This window comes from Sander vitreus, chromosome 17 (assembly GCF_031162955.1).
Source record: "Sander vitreus isolate 19-12246 chromosome 17, sanVit1, whole genome shotgun sequence".
Taxonomy (NCBI): domain Eukaryota; kingdom Metazoa; phylum Chordata; class Actinopteri; order Perciformes; family Percidae; genus Sander; species Sander vitreus.
The window spans coordinates 17077572-17094952 of record NC_135871.1 but is presented as its reverse complement, the minus strand read 5'-3'; the positions used below and the strand labels follow the sequence as shown (position 1 = coordinate 17094952).

At 41.0% G+C, this 17381-nt stretch overlaps 1 protein-coding gene across 2 annotated transcripts in view; it reads left to right on the top strand.

Moving 5' to 3' along the window:
- Positions 1-543: 543 nt before the first annotated feature.
- The window catches only part of tp53bp2a (tumor protein p53 binding protein, 2a), a 31972-nt gene continuing 15134 nt past the window's right edge, over positions 544-17381 (top strand). For both annotated transcript variants that reach the window (XM_078272732.1, XM_078272731.1), the window contains exons 1-5: positions 544-646; positions 920-1076; positions 13152-13299; positions 14355-14468; positions 15983-16053. In XM_078272732.1, coding sequence (XP_078128858.1) covers positions 1050-1076; positions 13152-13299; positions 14355-14468; positions 15983-16053 — 360 coding nt within the window. In that variant the 5' untranslated portion in view covers positions 544-646; positions 920-1049. The remainder of the gene's footprint in view (positions 647-919; positions 1077-13151; positions 13300-14354; positions 14469-15982; positions 16054-17381) is intronic.

Sequence of the window (17381 nt, the reverse complement as noted above, 5' to 3'; positions counted from 1 at the left end):
TACATTCTCCTTAATATGCATAAATGATTATTTTAAATGCAGGACTTTTACAGTGTGGTATTAGTACTTCCTCCACCATTGACTACTTACTACTTAATAATAATAATAATAATATATTATATAATAGTGTAACAATCATACTTTAAGTAGGCTACATTCTCCTTAATATGCATAAATGATTATTTTAAATACAGCACTTTTACAGTGTGGTATTAGTACTTCCTCCACCATTGACTACTTACTACATGCCATAACTTCATAACACATAACTTTGGTTTTCAACTTGTCAAATACGAGCAGAGTGAGACCTCTTACTTTTCTCTGATTTAACGCAGGTTGGTTGATCTTTTAAGTTTCATTTGCTGCTAAGAATTTTATCTAACCGAATGATGTCGAACTGTAGTAAACTTTAGTGAATTATTATTATTATGTATTTCTTACAAGTGAATGTAGCTGAGGATACCGCTGCATGTTTTCACCGGACGCGTCTAGCCGTTGGGGGTGTTTTCTGTTCCAAAACGAGGCGGAGCTTGAATTCCAAACTGGATTGAGTTCCTCCCGATACGTCACTCTGGGATAGGCTGCGAGCAATCGAGCAACACTGTCAGTCAACAGGGTTTCGGGTTGGTTACCTAGGCATTCTCGGGTAAGCAAAACTTAGAAAATATCAAATAATCCACGCATAGGTTTATAATTTGTTTTATCTGTAGTTTTCTCACAAAACATGAGGGGTTAAGTATTGTCTTTTCAAAGTTCTAAGCGATGCTCACACAACTACAAGGAAACTTTTGTCGTGAAGGCCTTGTTATTTGTTGCAACAGGTCCTCGACACGGGATGCAATTAACATTTGTGTATTTTTGTTTTTTGGACACTTTGGTTGGATTTATGAAATAACGAGGTGCTGTTTTTTTAATGCAGGACGGGACCCCCAAGCAGGAGAAAGTAGCCTTGCCCATCGCGGGTTTAGGCTCTGGGATTAAAGTGATCGCCAGTCCCACAGCTTTCGTCGAAACTGCCAGTGGGGATTCATGCTGTGTTGGTTAGCTAAATGCGGTACGAAGCTAAAATGATGCCGGTGAGTTCATGTTTTATTTACTTCACTACAAGTTTCAACGTTGTCCTGTAGCTTAATATTTCTGTTTCGACATTAAATCACGGCACTAACCCCGCATTGTTACCACTGTGAATTACCTGGACATTTAAATTGACGTGGCAAGTTGATGCGGTTGCTACTTTGTGTCAGAAGCTACCATGGCAGCACGAGCTTCTGTTGTGAAGTTTATTAGCTCTGACAGTTGTGTGTGTGTGTGATCGGTGCATGTCGTTAGAAGCTATGTCATTTATTTTCTTTCTGTGATATTATTCCACGCATATAACTACGGTTATCTTACATGTAAACCAGTCAAAGTCCCCTGCGTCAAAATGGTTTGCTATATGTATCTCTATCCAGTCTTGGGACAGATGACTTTTACCTGACAAGATAGTCATTAACTTCACTTTAGATGCATTTCTTGTACGATTCGTTAGTATTACACACATCCGTCCTGCTCAGAACACACAACAAGCAGAAGGCACCTGCCAAGTCTGGATGGCACTACGCTAACCTCAGCTCTGGACCCCTGCCATGGCATCATCATCATCATCATCACCACCACCACCACCACCACCACCACCACCAGAGGTTCATTGCTTTTACTGCAGTGAAAGCCTCTATCTCTCAGCACTTCTTTGATGTATATAGAGAGGGCAGCAGACAGTGGTCTGCCTGTATGTGCTCACTGTAGAGAAATAACCTTCTCAACAAATTGTTGAATAATGCAGATATTACTTCTCTGTTGTGACTTTGCCTGCTTGCTGGTAAAGGTGCAAAGTTCAAAGTAGCCTAGTGATGGCTGCATTGGTAACTAGTAGCCTAAGTGTTAACCCAGCTGAAATACTTATGTCTAGCATGTATTCACCTGAGAATCATGGCAAATAGGGCTGCAACCAAAAACATATTTTCATTATTAATTGTGTAAATTTTTTTTCTCTTTATTTGTGAATTCAATGAAATAATAATAATAATAACATACATATATTCACTTTTACAATTATAAAGAACAGAGAAAAGCACAAAAGTCTCACATTTTAGAAGCTGGAACAAGAGGCATTTGGTCTTTAACTGACTTAAATGATAATCTGTTGTCGAAATAGGTGTAGTAGTAATAATAATAATAATAATAATAATCGGCTAATAGCTTAACAAACTAATTGTTTCAAAACTAATGCCGGTCCAGCACTAGTTGCCAAGATGTTTAGAGGCAGTTGTTATCTGTTATCTATAATGTTAACATTATGTTATTTGGTTTTATTTTGGTTTTTGTCTCAGCTTCTCTGGTTAATTCTGGACCTTTGTGTCTTTGGTGAGCAGTGTGTTAAGTCAGACGCTTTACAACACACAGTACATTTTGTTTACAACAATGTTAACAAGTAATGAAAAATCCAGTACAATCCTTTGTGGTAGTATGCTCAGGTTCTCCTAATGATACCCATCTCTGCTCAGACCTGTGCTTCCAGTAAAACAGCTTGATCAGTGAATTAATAATCGTAGCTGTGTAAACAGAGTTGTATTTGGATGACTCCTGTCTTGTGCATGACCTCAGTCTGCTACTGGCACATGGCTATTTGTTATTACCAATCTCGGTTCTTATGGATACCAATATGAATTGTCACTCTTACATTTTTTTCATAAAAGATCTTTTTTTATTTTTTTATTTAAACATATTCTATTATAGGAGACCTGCCCTTCTGTCACCCGAGAATATATCCGTTTGTGTGTTTGCATGAGATACAGCTTCTGGTGTTCGCCTGATTAACACAAAATGGCATCTATATAGCCATGTCTGATGTGAGGTATTGTCTTAGAAATTACACCCCATAGCCCATGACCCTGCTTGTACAGGCCAGGGGCTCAGGGATAGTGAGAATGTAGTGTCGTAATTACTGGCTGGGATGATAAATAAGGGGTCACTGTTTCCTGAACACAATGAGCTGCAGGGACTCTTTAACAGCATGTTGTGGAGAGCACATTGTGTGTGCCTGTGCTGTGGCAGCCCCCTGATAAGGGATGCTCACCCTTTATTGAACCAAAGCATGGTATAACTCTTTTACCCCTGATTTGCTGTCATCTCTATTTAACCCAGGCTTTGTTCTGCAGACATTTATTATTGCCACATTTAGGCTTGAATAATCTGCTAGTTTATTAGCCCATATTTCATTGTTGTGTACTTTTTGTCAAGATTAACTATATTCAGTAGACTACTCTGACAACGTGACATCATGACTTCGCGTTAACATACACTAAAGCCAAGTGGCTTGTTATCTGTACGCATTTTGAGCTATCCGCGTGTATGTCTGCGCTGTATATAGCACGTTGCATTTTGAGCAGCTGTCCACATGTAATGCTACGCCGTATACAGCGGAGGGTTGCAGACTGATCTCAATAAGTGGCGTATGTATGACACGCCAATTCGTATGCCATTTTGGCGTGTTATCAAGACGCAGACATAATCGTTTTTCGGACGGTTGGGTTTAGGAAAACAATAACGGGGTTGGGTTTAGGAAAAGAAGAAAGTGACGGTTGGGTTTAGGAAACGTGACACACGGGACACGATGCTCGGTCTCCTGGGTGAAAGTCCTGTGTTGTTTGACCGATCCACCACCCCGACCAACCTCCCTATGCAGATTTTCGGCCTTTCATACTACTCGCTACGGCGTAAATTGATACGCAATCGCAAGGTAATGTAAGTCAATTGAGGCCAAACGGCGTTGATAAACACGCTAAAAAGCAATTATGCGTCTTGATAACATGCCAAAATGGCATACGAATTGGCGAGTCATCCATATGCCACTTATTGAGATCAGTCTGTAAAAGAACATCAAAACTGTTAAGATGAGTCGGGGAAAAGTTCCAGCATGATTTGGGGTTTAAAGTGTTGCAGGCACATATCACTTCCTCATTCCTCTCCCATGAAACGAGTTGCCTGCTGTGTAGATTTTCAAGCATTTTGCCTGGCCTGCATTATTTAGTTTTGCATTGTTTGACCACACACATTTGTACCATGTCTAAGTTACACCGCAACAAATCTCACGTCTTATGATTGTGGGAAAATGAGATGATGCGGCCACCACAGGCTTTGTGTTTAGTCTGTAGGAGAGTGTATGTGGTGGTTACATAAGCAGCCTCATCAGTGATAGCCAAGGACTTTCAAGGGCAATGTTTTGACATTTATTTGAAGAGGAGGAGTTATCTTTATGACTGTATTCGCCTAAAAGAGTAGTTTAAAAACACTTTGCTCTAAACTCAGCAAGCTGGTTATCTATGTGTCATCTTCATAGCACTGAGTACTATAACATTTTGTACACAAGCCTCATTTATTCACCACAAGGAAGAACAAAGATGATCTTTTAAATAATTTTCTTGAATGCCTACTGTTAGGGCCCTGATACACCAACCCGATTATAGGCCCTCGGACAGTCTGGCGAGGTCAGTGACTCGAGTCTGTTCGGTGTGTTCCGTGCCGTCATCCATCGGAGGAGCTGTTGGCCTTTATTTTGGCCGACCCGACATGTTCAGTCGGAGACAGGGCAGTCGGGACTCACCCAGGAATGGCGAGCGGATGAGCCTCTCAAAATCTGACGAAAATCTTTTAAACTGACCTTTGTCGATCTGAAATGAAGACAGATTCAGCAACTGTATGGCCTATTCCTTGCTTAAAATGTTTTCAGAAACACGTTTCGGTGAACTATTTTAGTACAATATGAGATCGTATTCTGAACAAGCCGCCATGACAGACAGAAAAAAGACCCACGTGACACGTTCATCCTATCGGCTGCCGGTTTTCATTTTCTGGGAAACGATACAGAGAAGCGCCGCCTGCTGCTATGGAGACGTATTACGTTTCGCGCACGCGCAGAGCGTAGGCTCAAGTCAGCGTCGCCTCAGTTTGTTTTGAGGCATTTTTTGGCACTTCGGGGACCCGACTGATCAGTCCGACTGCCTTTTCTGCCGACGGTCGGCCGTCTGGTTGGTGTGTAACAGCTCTTAGACTGTGCAGCACACTAACGTCACAATACCAGCATCACATTAGCCTGGTTTCTGAGAGGAAGCACACCAGAGTCACCTGAGCAGGTATCGACTTACCTACCATGGAGTGAGTATTGAGTGACTCCCATCTGTGAGGAATCCAGGTGAAAAGCAGAATTACACATTAAAGTGGTACAACTCCAGAAATACCCCTTTTTTTTAAGCAGCAAGGGCATCGTGACAGCATTGTCTTAAGGTTGAACCACTAGTCTATCCATGGGGAACAGGGAAGCCATGGTTCAGAAGTGTACCCAGGAGGGTCTTGGAATTGGCATTCAAGGAAGTTTGGTTGCCATTTTTTCACTAAATAGTCACAGTAACTAAGTCAGGAATCAAAAGGTTTCTTTGTGCCATCCTCTTTGCACTTCACCACATTTGACTATATGGTGAATTAGACTGATAACAGAAAGCAGTTTTCTCTTCAAGAGACAACAACACAGTTGTTACAATCTTCTTAGTAGTCTAATTGACTACTGTGCGACTCTGATGTTCGAATGGATGTTTTTTTTCTGCTATATAGCTTTTGTTAAAAATGTATTGACATTTATTTACATCCAAGAATTTGTAGTCCTTATATTGATACTACTGGAAACTGCTCTATGAGTTACACCCCTTGTCCAGGGTTTTGTGGGGACAGAAACTATTGGATCTGAATTTAGATCCTGGTTCCTCTGGTCAAAAGGTGGCAAATGTTCAAAAAGGTTTCTGGAAAAGTTCCTGCTTTGGGCTTTTGTACTCTGTCTCTTCCAATTACCCACTCTCCTGCTTCACCAAAGTTTTTTTTTGTTGTTGCATATGACGGATTAAACGGCACACAACACATCATCAGGGCTCCAGACTAACTTGTTTCACTAGGAGCACAGTGGCCCCCAATCAGAAAACTTTAGGGGCGCAACCAGAAAATTTAGGGGCGCACACCGTAAATCAACATGCTAACCAAATATTCACATTTCTACTAATTTCCGCTGTATTACCAATAAATACTTTGATAATAGATGCAGAAATTACAATGTGCTGTTTCAAATTCAGTGTCACTTTTGAAGATGCAACATAGAAGGTTAACTGACAGCACCATCGCTGTCATGAAAAAAGAAAGGAAAAAATATATATACACACACATACATACCAGCTCTAGTCTACAATTACAATTAATTCAACTTAAAATTAAACATGCATTGTTTAGGCTACTACTGAACCAATATCGGTACCGATACCTGAAATTATTTCAGTTGTAAAAATGATTGTCAAACCTATTTATCCTATGTACTTAGAACATTATGTTATATTATTAGAATATGTTACACTCCTAAAGCAATGAAACAAAAAAAAAAACTCCCTCTCTCCTCCCAAACCCATCCCTACAACCTATTAAATTGAATAATTATTCATTTCTTACTCACTGTAACTTTTATTCTTGTATTTGTATATTTTTTAGCCTGTTTTATTTTCATTGCTCTTTAATGTTTCATGTAAAGCACTTTGAATTACCTTGTTGCTGAAAGGTGCTGTAGAAATAAAGTTGCCTTGCCTTACAACCTCAGCCTGTCAGTCAGTGACCAGGGCACAGAAACCACTGTTGTGCCTGCTTAGGAAGTGTGTAATGTCAACAGCACTGCGACCGCTTTCGGCTCTCCATTAATATCATATCGCTGTCTGCGTGGAGTTTTGAAAAACTGTAACCACACTAGAAACCACTTTATCTGCATCTCCGTGACTCACTGTGACTTCAACAAAACTGCAGAGCCGACGTAGTTTGCACCGTCCGCACCTATGCTTGTGTGTGTTTGTGTCAGAGCTCCGCTCTCTGTCAATTTTCAGAGAGGACAGATAAGCTTGAGTTTACGCGCTCTCAGGTCCCAAAATTTCTACGTTTAACCTGTAAAAAAGGGGGCTAATTTACTGGTCGCACATGTGCGACTGGATGTAAAATTCAGTCGCACACTCTCAAATTTTGGTCGCAAAATGCGACCATTTGGTCGCAGTCTGGAGCCCTGATCATCCAGCCTGCATTTATTTTAGGAAGCCAATTAGTGCGTCTGCCACATTTTGAATCGCTACCTCTTGGCTTCTAGTTTCCCTCATGAGATAAGTGTTGATAAAAGATGGTATTCCATTTAACTAAAGCACTTTTAGGTAATTTTAGCCTGTGTTGACGATCTGTAATAGCCTCCAATTTGCTGTGGCCTTGTTGTTACTCTGAATTACTTCATCCAACTGTCAAGAAGGCTTGGAAAAAAGGATACATCCTCTCCCTTCTACTTCATTTTGACTGGCATTTCCCTTCGATAAGCACAAGTTGGAACGGTATCATCACGTAGACTAGGAACGCAGGATGCAGATTATAAAGTGATAGGCTAAGGACTGCAATGCAGACGGAGAGTAGAGGTTGTCCTGATGGAAGAGTCACAGCTCGCTGCTGCTTCAGTGTGTTGTAAAAGCTGCTTGTTTTTTTTCTTCTAAATGTTGCAGCTGAATGAGGCTACTGTGCATTCTGATTCCACCAGCGTTCTCCTTTTTGTTAACCCTGACCTTTTCTCCCTCGCTCCCCTCATCCCTTCAATGCAGCATAAAAGAAGTGAGAGTGAGATGAAGAGGAATAATACATAAAGGGAGTTTTCTGCTGCCTTGCCTTTTTGAAGGACTGCTATGCTGGAACTGTGTCAACTCTTAAAGCTGTGGCAGGGAGAACGGAGACGCTCGCACAGGAAGATAATGCTGCAGTGTCTTACAAACTTGCGATAATCAGACTCAGAGGTGACTCCCTCCCTCAACAAGACCTAGTTGACTCATTCGCTTACCACAGCAATACGTGTAATTGAACGTGTGTGTGGACAGAAGGCCTGGCAGCCCTCAGATGAGACCCCTTCAGGAATGGTCAAAGACATAGCCCCTGTTATCTTCTGCTGCTGTCACCCTGCCTCACTCTGTCCACTTTTCCAGTTGTCCCATTTCTCATTAGATCAGATGTTGTGTCTATGTGGTAGTCAATCCCAGAGTGTTATATCACGTCTGTCTGACACTCTGCCTCATTTGATCTGACTATGCCCATGCTCTTCCAAAGCAACGGTATAGTCAGAACAACTTTGCTATTTATAAAATGTAGATGTATATTAAACTGTAACTTAATTTGAGTGTTTTGCACAGTATTCATTAACACTGTTAGATATTGAAGGATAATGCAGGTCTACCAAATTGGTGTTAATGTTAAATTAGGGTTAACCCTTTTATCAGCAGGAGGTCTACCAGGGACCACAGCAACACAGTATAATATGCATGGCTTTACATGTTCTCTGTTTGAGATTACACAGACTCGTGCAACACTGACAACTGGCCCGTAGACGGGCTTCAACAAGACCAAATTGAAGCACTATACATGAGTAGAAAATGAGTCACTTGCTGACAGGATACATCAGTAAGGATGTCTAATTGGATGGTTTTTTAAATGCCTTTGTTGCTGTGGGTGTTTTTAGTTGTATTGATGTGAATTCTTAGTAACAGGATGGGCTGTCATTTGTTAGTTATCCTGATATTGCAGAGTAATTCCATTACAGTACACTCCCATGTGGTTTGTCTATTCTTGGAAATGGGAAACTGCAGAGGCAGACAGTTTTGATCACTCTTAACTCAATATGGGACCAATTGCATTTGGACAGTGATCTTGAGACACAGTTGAATTAACCCTCACAAGGAGAGAGTGGATTGTCAAGGTGGGACACAGGGATTGATATGCTACTCGGCCTGCTTGAAGTAACATCGTTAAAATATTATAAAATATAAAAACTTGTTTTTAATTTTCCTTGGACCTCTCTGAATATTTTTGCATCATTGCCATTTTATTGCTGCAGTGTACGTTCGTTATCTGCACGATCAGTGGGAGTAGCACACACACACACACCACAGCATTCCTTCCTGTAATTGGCTACGGGTACAGTGTTGATCTTTAAACTCAAGTCATCTCAGAGTCCTCTGTCTAAACAACTATGGATCCTTGAAAAGCCTGTTCTGCTCAGACCTGCAATCAATGGCATCTACTTCAGGGCCCCACAGGCTTTAATGGGAGAAGGGATCCAAATTACACATTTAAGGGCCAAATCAGCATCTTATGGGGCTGTAGGCTTTGTAGTAGATATCTTCAGTTTACAGTGTATCACAAAATAGTCCTGCACTTCCCTACAGGGACTGCATCTTATTTAACTTTGTACAGGACATCGTACATTGACAAAGAAGCCTGTGTCAATGCAATATCCGAGAACAACTGTTACAGTATATCTTTGTTCATTCACGTTTCTCTTTCTCAACCTCTCGACCCTTTTCAACAGAGCAGGTCAAGTAGGTGCTGCCAGCTGCAGTCAGTCTCTCTCTCTATGATGTGTTCAGTGTCTTTTGTCTGAGGGTTTGATGTTACAGCCTTTCATCTCTGAGAGACACAGACACACTCCTATCTGTTTTATCTAGAACATATGTTCTTAAGCATAGGCCATTGACTCTCAAGACTGTGTAGTTTTTATTTGTTCTACCCAATTCACTACAGTACCTAATTCTATAGATTTAAGCACCGTAACCAGGCACTTAACTGTGAGATCTGGTTATGAGAATGAACACCTGCATACTCTTGGGCCTTTGGTTACCCACAAGGATATTCTCTTTTAAACTTAAGGCATAGTGGCTGTGGCCTAGCTGCAGGCTATTGAATGTAAGCTTACTATTGTAGTACTGAGCCAGTAGTCTGTTTAAAGGCTATATTTTTATATAGCGGATTAACTTAATCCCTGAGATATAGCCCCAATGACCTAGCCTTATAGCAGCTCTGCTTTTGGAATATCTACAGTACAGGCTGCAACGTGGGCATCCACATTTCGTGGCACTGGCTGTAATTGTCAGTTTGCAATTCTGAGCTGTCGCATCACTCCCAAACCCTGAGAAACCGCTTTGACTTAGCTTATGCTGTGATGGAATTGGAAATGTATCGTTATATTAGTGGACCGTAGCAGCAGAGGCAACTCGTCCCCTTCTCCATGGCGATCTCTTTGCCTTATCTCAGGTAGGCAGGAAGTGCAATTCAGCAGTTGCTTCTGTCATCCACTCTGATAGACAGAAGGCAAGTGTAGCATATTTTTGTCTTATGCAAACTAAATTGGTGCCACTCAGCTCCCTGGTTGTGTAGGCTACCTAAGACAATGCTTTCTGGTGAGCTGTTGTGCTACTGTTTTTTTTATTTTTATAAATAGGCCTATCAGGTTGTTATTGAGCTGTTTAATTGTATTCACTGTTGTATATTTAATAGACTCTCAAGTTGTTTGGCTGAGTCAAAATGGGGAGTCAGGGCAGTCTTCTCACCTGTCTGTGTCGGTAGAACACTTTAGGCAGTTCCCCTTAATCAAGCTAGCACAGGCTCTGCAGTAGGGCTGGGCAGTATGGAGACTTTTTCTTCATATTGATATACTGTAATATATCTGTTTTTACATGAAGAATTACATGTGAAGTTGTGTAGTTTATATATACACACACACACACACACACACACACACACACACACACACACACACACACTGGTCTGCTAATAATGGAAAGTCAAAGTGGACCCTCTGCCGTGTTAATTCCAACAGCAATATTGTGTATTATGAAACTGTTTAAGAAATATCTTTCAATATGAATACTGTAATAGGAGATACAAATAATAAATAATGTATTACCTAACACTACTTTTAATGTTCCCAATGTATATATGTTGCACATGTGTGTGATATCTTAGCAGTGGCCGCATGCATTAGGTGGATGAAGGTCAGCAGCAAAGTGCTAATTCATCTGGATCAAAGCTCGGACCAGGTAGTGGCTCGGGATCATTAACTTTAGTGCTGAAGTGAATTGGCTTTCAGTGTAGGCATTGCAACCCCCAAGACTCCTTTCCCCTCCCATCAATGTGTCCTGTCTCCTCACTCTCTTTCAGTCCTGCGCTCTCCCCCCCACCCCCACCCCCCTCGCTCTGTTGTTTCTCTTTCACTCTCCAAATATTAACAGGGTCATTTGAATGTCCTACATTGCTGGCAAGTTGTGTTGATGTCAGCTGCTCTGTGCTAGTCTCTGAATGGCTTTTTCTATTGCTAAAGGCAGGCTAGCTGAAATTGATGCCAGTTGAGGTTTTATTTTAATTAACGGCCCTGACAGTGTAATTTATTATGTTAACTGATATCAGTTTAGTTCTCAGCTACATACCACAAACGGTAAAACTATTCTGATAAGCAGACAGGAAAGGAAAAGTCATAGTTTGGGCTTAGTTCTCCAGGGTGGTCTTTCACCACCGAGCTGTTAGGTCTTCTACGGCCAGTGAGGATCCCAGGGGCAATGTCTGTTTACAGCTTTTTGTACTGTAGATTACTGACAAGGATGACTCACTGCTGATCCGCTCTATTGATGGGGATCTTTCATTTACATCTCTATTTAACAAATCAGTTGATTCAGGTCCTCTGAGTCAGACCACTACCTCCTGTTCCCACCTTCACGTCGCTGTGGGAAAAAAAACTAACCTTTTCTGGTTGTGTATGTAGAGGAAACGTGTCACCTGCCCACTCACTCGATAAGCTTCATTTGAAGAAGAAAAGGGGGACGAAGCAACTTATCTTGAGCCTGTTGTGCTTTTGCTCAGTGCACCCCACAGTTCAAAAGCTACTCAAAAAACTTTCTGCACCATGGCTGCAGCTGCTCTGCATGCTCGCCCCCGAAGTCCTTTGTGCTCGTGACCCTGCTGACCTGATGTTCCCACCATGGCCCCTGTAGGCACAGCCGTTCACGGCAGTCTGCTGAGAATAGAAAAACCTGACAATCCAACCTGGAGGTTTAGGACACAAACAATACTATTCTAACAATTATACACTTTCCAGGTAATTCTAGTTCTTGGGCTGCTGCTTTTTTATTGGAGCACTATTGAAGTCCCTGTGAAGACATTACATTGTGCCAAAACCTGGGGCTAAAACAGAAAGATTCATAATATTGTTTTTATTACGGCCTTATCAAAGCTCTCACTCTCCTTTCGTGTAATCAGATTACAGATGGGAGCATATTTCAGCACAGCCCTAAAAGCCTCTTAAGCATCTGTGTATGATTACACAGAGACACCATTTTTTACTTTCATGTTTACTCCCTGTGTTGTATAGGTTTTAGAGTATCACATAGACAGAATATGACATTTCAGTCCTAGATGTTTATTTTCATATTGACTATCAAGGCTTTAGTTTGGTATAAGCCTTCTGCAAGTATTGATTTCAGGAAGCTGCCATAGTTTTAGTTTGGAATTTGACAGGAATGCCAGCTTTCGGGATGCTTGCTGTGTAACCGCTCAGTTTTCTCCTCAGTGTCGATGTGTTTATTTCTACCGTAGCTGAAGGCCTTCACATTCCACTTCAGTGTTCATTAAGATAGTCCTAAACCAGTCTCTATCTGTTAATCACACACTGACATACAAATCCAGCAGAGAGAGAGAGAGAGAGAGAGAGAGAGAGAGAGAAAGAGAGATCACAGTGGTGACAGCGCTAGTTAGATGGTGTGTGGTGAAATGGAATTCTGGGAGCTGGCCTCTGATTTCTCTGTTGACACAGAGGAATGAGGAAAACGGATACAGCTTTATGTAGCCCCTTTCAGACATGCACCACTTTACGTTAATCTGACAACAATTTAACATGTCGCTCTAATGTTTGAATAAAAACCCTCGACACTTTAACGCAAAAGTCATGACAGCAGTCTTACTAGGTGGGACCAAGTAACATTTACGGTTCACTTGGGCTTCAATGGCAAAACAAGTTTTAGTTGTGCAGTAATGTCTGAATAAAGTCGTACGGAACATTAACGTAAAGTTACCTGTGCGAATGACAGAATGCCAGCAATGTTACATATTCCATGTCTGGAAAGTGCTACACACACACACACACACACACGCACACACGCACACGCACACACACACACACACACACACACACGTTATTATTTAACTTCTCTATCTAATCTGCCTGTCTCTTCCTCCCGCTGTCCCAGATGTTCCTGACAGTGTACCTCAGTAACAATGACCAGCATTTTACTGAGGTTCCCGTTACCCCGGAGACACTGTGCCGGGATGTGGTGGAGCTGTGCAAGGAGCCGGGGGAGGCAGACTGCCACCTGTCTGAGATGTGGCGTGGATCTGGTGAGTTACAGAGCCAGTTCACCCAGTGTTACCCTGATCCATCTACACACAATGAAGAGATGTTTTGGTTGTGGAATATGGATGTATCCCAAGGGACAGGAGTCATTCTGCAGACACTTCTTTGTCTTCTTCCTTTAATTGGAGTGAAATTGCTTTTCTGAAGTAGACCATATATGGAGATTAGCTTTGTGGTCAACTGCTTTTTTGAAGGGCTTATCTCTTTTGGGTCTGCAATGCAAATGAAGCAGAGCCCATAATCACTGTGACAAACACAAGCACCCAGACATCTCTCAGGTGGCAAGAGGGGGGGTTGAGATTGTATGCCTTCCCCCTTTTCCCCCATCTCTGAGAGTCAGGAAGTATTTAGAATCAAAATTCAAGGAGCCAGGCTTTGTAGCTGTTTCCATGGTGATGCTGCCATAAGAGTGAAGAAAGTGCCAATTATTGTGTTTTGAGTACTTTCACAAGTAGTCTGAAAAGATTGTCTCATTTTGCAGCCATTTCTGTCTACAGAGAGAGACTGCTGACTCCTTGAAAACACAGCAATGACATTTTGCATCAAATGTAGATATAAAGCTTTTAATAAACCAAATATTACAATTATTAATGATTTGTTTTGCAGTCATGACATTATAATAGATCAGTTTCATTGACCTCTACTTGACTGTAATGTGTCAGTCCATTTGTGTAATGAAGTGATCTTAACAGGCTGAAGAAAATGTCTGAGGAATGGATGATGAGCATTTTGGCTCAGTACCAGCTAGAATAATTGACAACACATCACAGTTGTACAACTACATGCAGATGGTGCTGGTGAAATGAATCCCCTTTAGTGTAGGTCGGTAGTGTCAGGCTAGTGCTTGAACAGAATTTTACAACGCAAACCTTACATGTATTCTTGCCCTACATTGGTATTGTCACGTTTTAACCTTGCCAAATTAAATGTAATAAAAAAAATATATATATATATATATATATATATATCAATATTTAGTTTATGGGTGTGTCTTTATCTCACACCTAAGTGCTGACGCATATATGTATTCTGTCTGCAGAACGAGCTGTAGGTGACGGGGAGAGGATGCTGGATGTGCTCCAACGATGGGGACAACACAGGGCCGAGGTGCGCTTCTTCCTGCGTCACAATCGAGCCCCTAGCAGGGAATCGGGTAGGTGTCCATCTCCAACACACAGCCCAATCGCACAAACAACAGATAATGAAGCAGAAGCAAGGGTTTCTATGGTCACTTCTCTCACTTCAGAGTCAGGGTTTGAAAGAGGGCAATCCTCAGAGAAAAGACATTTGACACCAATGTAGTAAACTCCAGAGATGCCTGCAGCTTCTAAACGTACACACATCCACTCTGGCGTTAAGGATTCATGAAAGGAAATGTACATTAACAGCTCGTTTGAGGCTGAGAATGACCCAGACAACCTCTCCTCTTACACTACAGAGGTTTGGAGGTGGTACTATAAAGACTGCCTTTATTCAGGAAAGCGTTTTATATTAGCAGGCCTCAAATCCTTGAAAAAGCCTTATTTAGCCTTAATGTTGAAGGCCAGGCTGTCCCAGTCACATCGTCATAAGCCTGTTACTTTTCAGTTTTCTTAGGAAAAGAAAAAAACAGAAAACTCTAGTAGTTTGGTTGTGCGCTATCCTCTCAGCCCCTAGTTGCGTAACTAAGCCTTTTTACCCCTCACAGCTTGAGTCTGGCCAAGGGATTAGCTGGCTGTTTTCCCTTCCTGTTATCTTAGCCTGCTCTTTTTTCCCACACTATTAACTTAGCTCAGTGTTTGCAACACAGTGGTGACCTTTTGCTGTATTTTCTTTAAGGACAGGTGCATTTGGTCTCCTGTTTCTGTGGTGTTAATATTATTTATGGATATACTGATGTACTCAGTCCTGTAGTCATGAGTCATTTAAATGTTTACACTTCCTGATGCTGTGCCGGCATGTGCTTTCTCACCAGGTGAAAGGACAAAATGTACAGTATTCTCTGCTCAATTGAGCTAGCTAAGTAATCTCACACTCAATGTGACTTATTGAATTTTAGCATGGTGTTATGTTCACACCAACACATAACCAGTGCATGTATTTAAGATGTGGTACTGTATGTCAAGGGGTCATCTAAAACCATTATGCAAGCTAAAGGGCTTTGGTTGTGTGCCAAGGCTTTAAGGTTGTGATCTGGATTGCCAGGACCCCCCCCCCCGCCTCCCTTAGCTGTCAAATGCCAGTAGCATGGTTGGATATAAGTGCATTCATGTACACAGACAAGCACATGCACACACAATTGTGGGACCCATAACAGACAGTTATGTATTCGGTTAAAGAGATTATGGCAAGTCACAAAGAGCACTTATCGTAGTTGTTTCCCAGAGGAGCTAAGATCATTCAGCACTAGCCAGTGCCAGTTTTTCCGAGCTGTCTACTGACCTACACCATCCTCTGCAGTAAGTCTAGATAAAGCTGTACAGTGTGTACCTTTTTTTTTTTTGTCAGAAAAGTGACCTTCAAAAAGGCATGGGGAAGTTCTTTTATCATTTCAGATAATTTTTCACAGTTGTCCGCAAAGGCCAAAGCTGTTTCATGGTTTGGACTAAAGTGAGGCAGTCGCCTTAGATGAAGATCTACAGTAGATTGTGATATCTGATGAAGTCTACTATTTTGTTGGTTACTCAGGTGGGTCAAGAGGCTCAGAGCAGAAGAGGAATGGAGTGAAGGGTCCCCCAGACAGAAGAATGGAGAATGGGGTGAGTTTGTATGTCTTCTTTTTAGACAATTTGAAATGCGTTCAGCAGGATGCTTCCATTGTTTTTTGACTATTTTTGATATGTCTATGTTGATGTATTTTTATTGTTTTGTTGTCCACCCCAATCACAAACAAATTCCAATCAATGTTTAATTGAAATTGTAGTAAGTATTTGAATATTGAATCTTGTTAAACTTTCTATACTTTTTCTTTATTCTAATGAAATATTTTACCTGAGCCAGTAAAGCACTGACAACACCTTATTTATACTTTAGCACACTCAGTTATTTTATTTTAATAATTTTAATTCAAGAAGAACAAAAGCGCTGGAACTAATTTACACAGACTTTTTGCTGCACCTCATTGGAATAACAGAATAACAGTCATAGCTTCCCTGGCTCATTGCAAGTAGAGGATATTTTGATGCATCACCACCACCACTTTCATTCCTGTCATGTGGGTCATATATTTTTATTATTAACATAAATGTTGTGACCTAGTTTGTTTCTTAATAATGAACTACAAGCCAACTTGATGATTTGCTGAGGGGAACTAATTAATTCAATTCAAAAACACCCTGCATAATTATCAAGTTGAGAATGTCACTTGAGAATAAATGTGCTGCTATGAATTCTAAAATCACAAAACGTCCTACATTAGTCCTCCTTTTAAGGGTTTGAATAGAAAGGTAAAGGGATGTTTTTGTCTGTTGCTGCTTTTGCATTTCTGACTTCAAGGCTAGACTTGTTGTCTTGTATTAGACCTTAAAGTGGACTTATTATTATTATTATTATTATTATTATTATTATTATAATATAGCATTTTCAGGTTCATACTTGTTTTTTGTGATTCTACTAGAACATGTTTACTTGCTGTAATGTTCAAAAAACACTTTATTGTTACTGTATTCACTGTATGAGACACTCTGTTGGAGCGCCTGTCTCTTAAGCCCTCCAGAAAAAGCCCAGTCTGCTCTGATTGGTCAGGGCATGTCTGCGAGTCTCTGATTCTCCACTGTTGTTTCACTCCGGAGCTTGAGACTGAGTGCAACGGAGTATATAGTAGGACTTTGTACCGTGAAAAATCACCAATAAAGCCTTCTAAACCAAATACTACACAACCGACAATGTCCCAGCAGTAATGTGACCCGAAATTGGGAAGAAATTACTAACATTGGCCGCCAACATTACAGCTATCTGGCGTTAACATGCAGCTATTTAATATTTAGCAGTAGGCTAACATTAGATTGTAATAGAATGGAGCAGCAGTTTTTACCATCAAAAATCACAGATAAAAGCTTCTTAACAAAATACTACACAACTGGACATG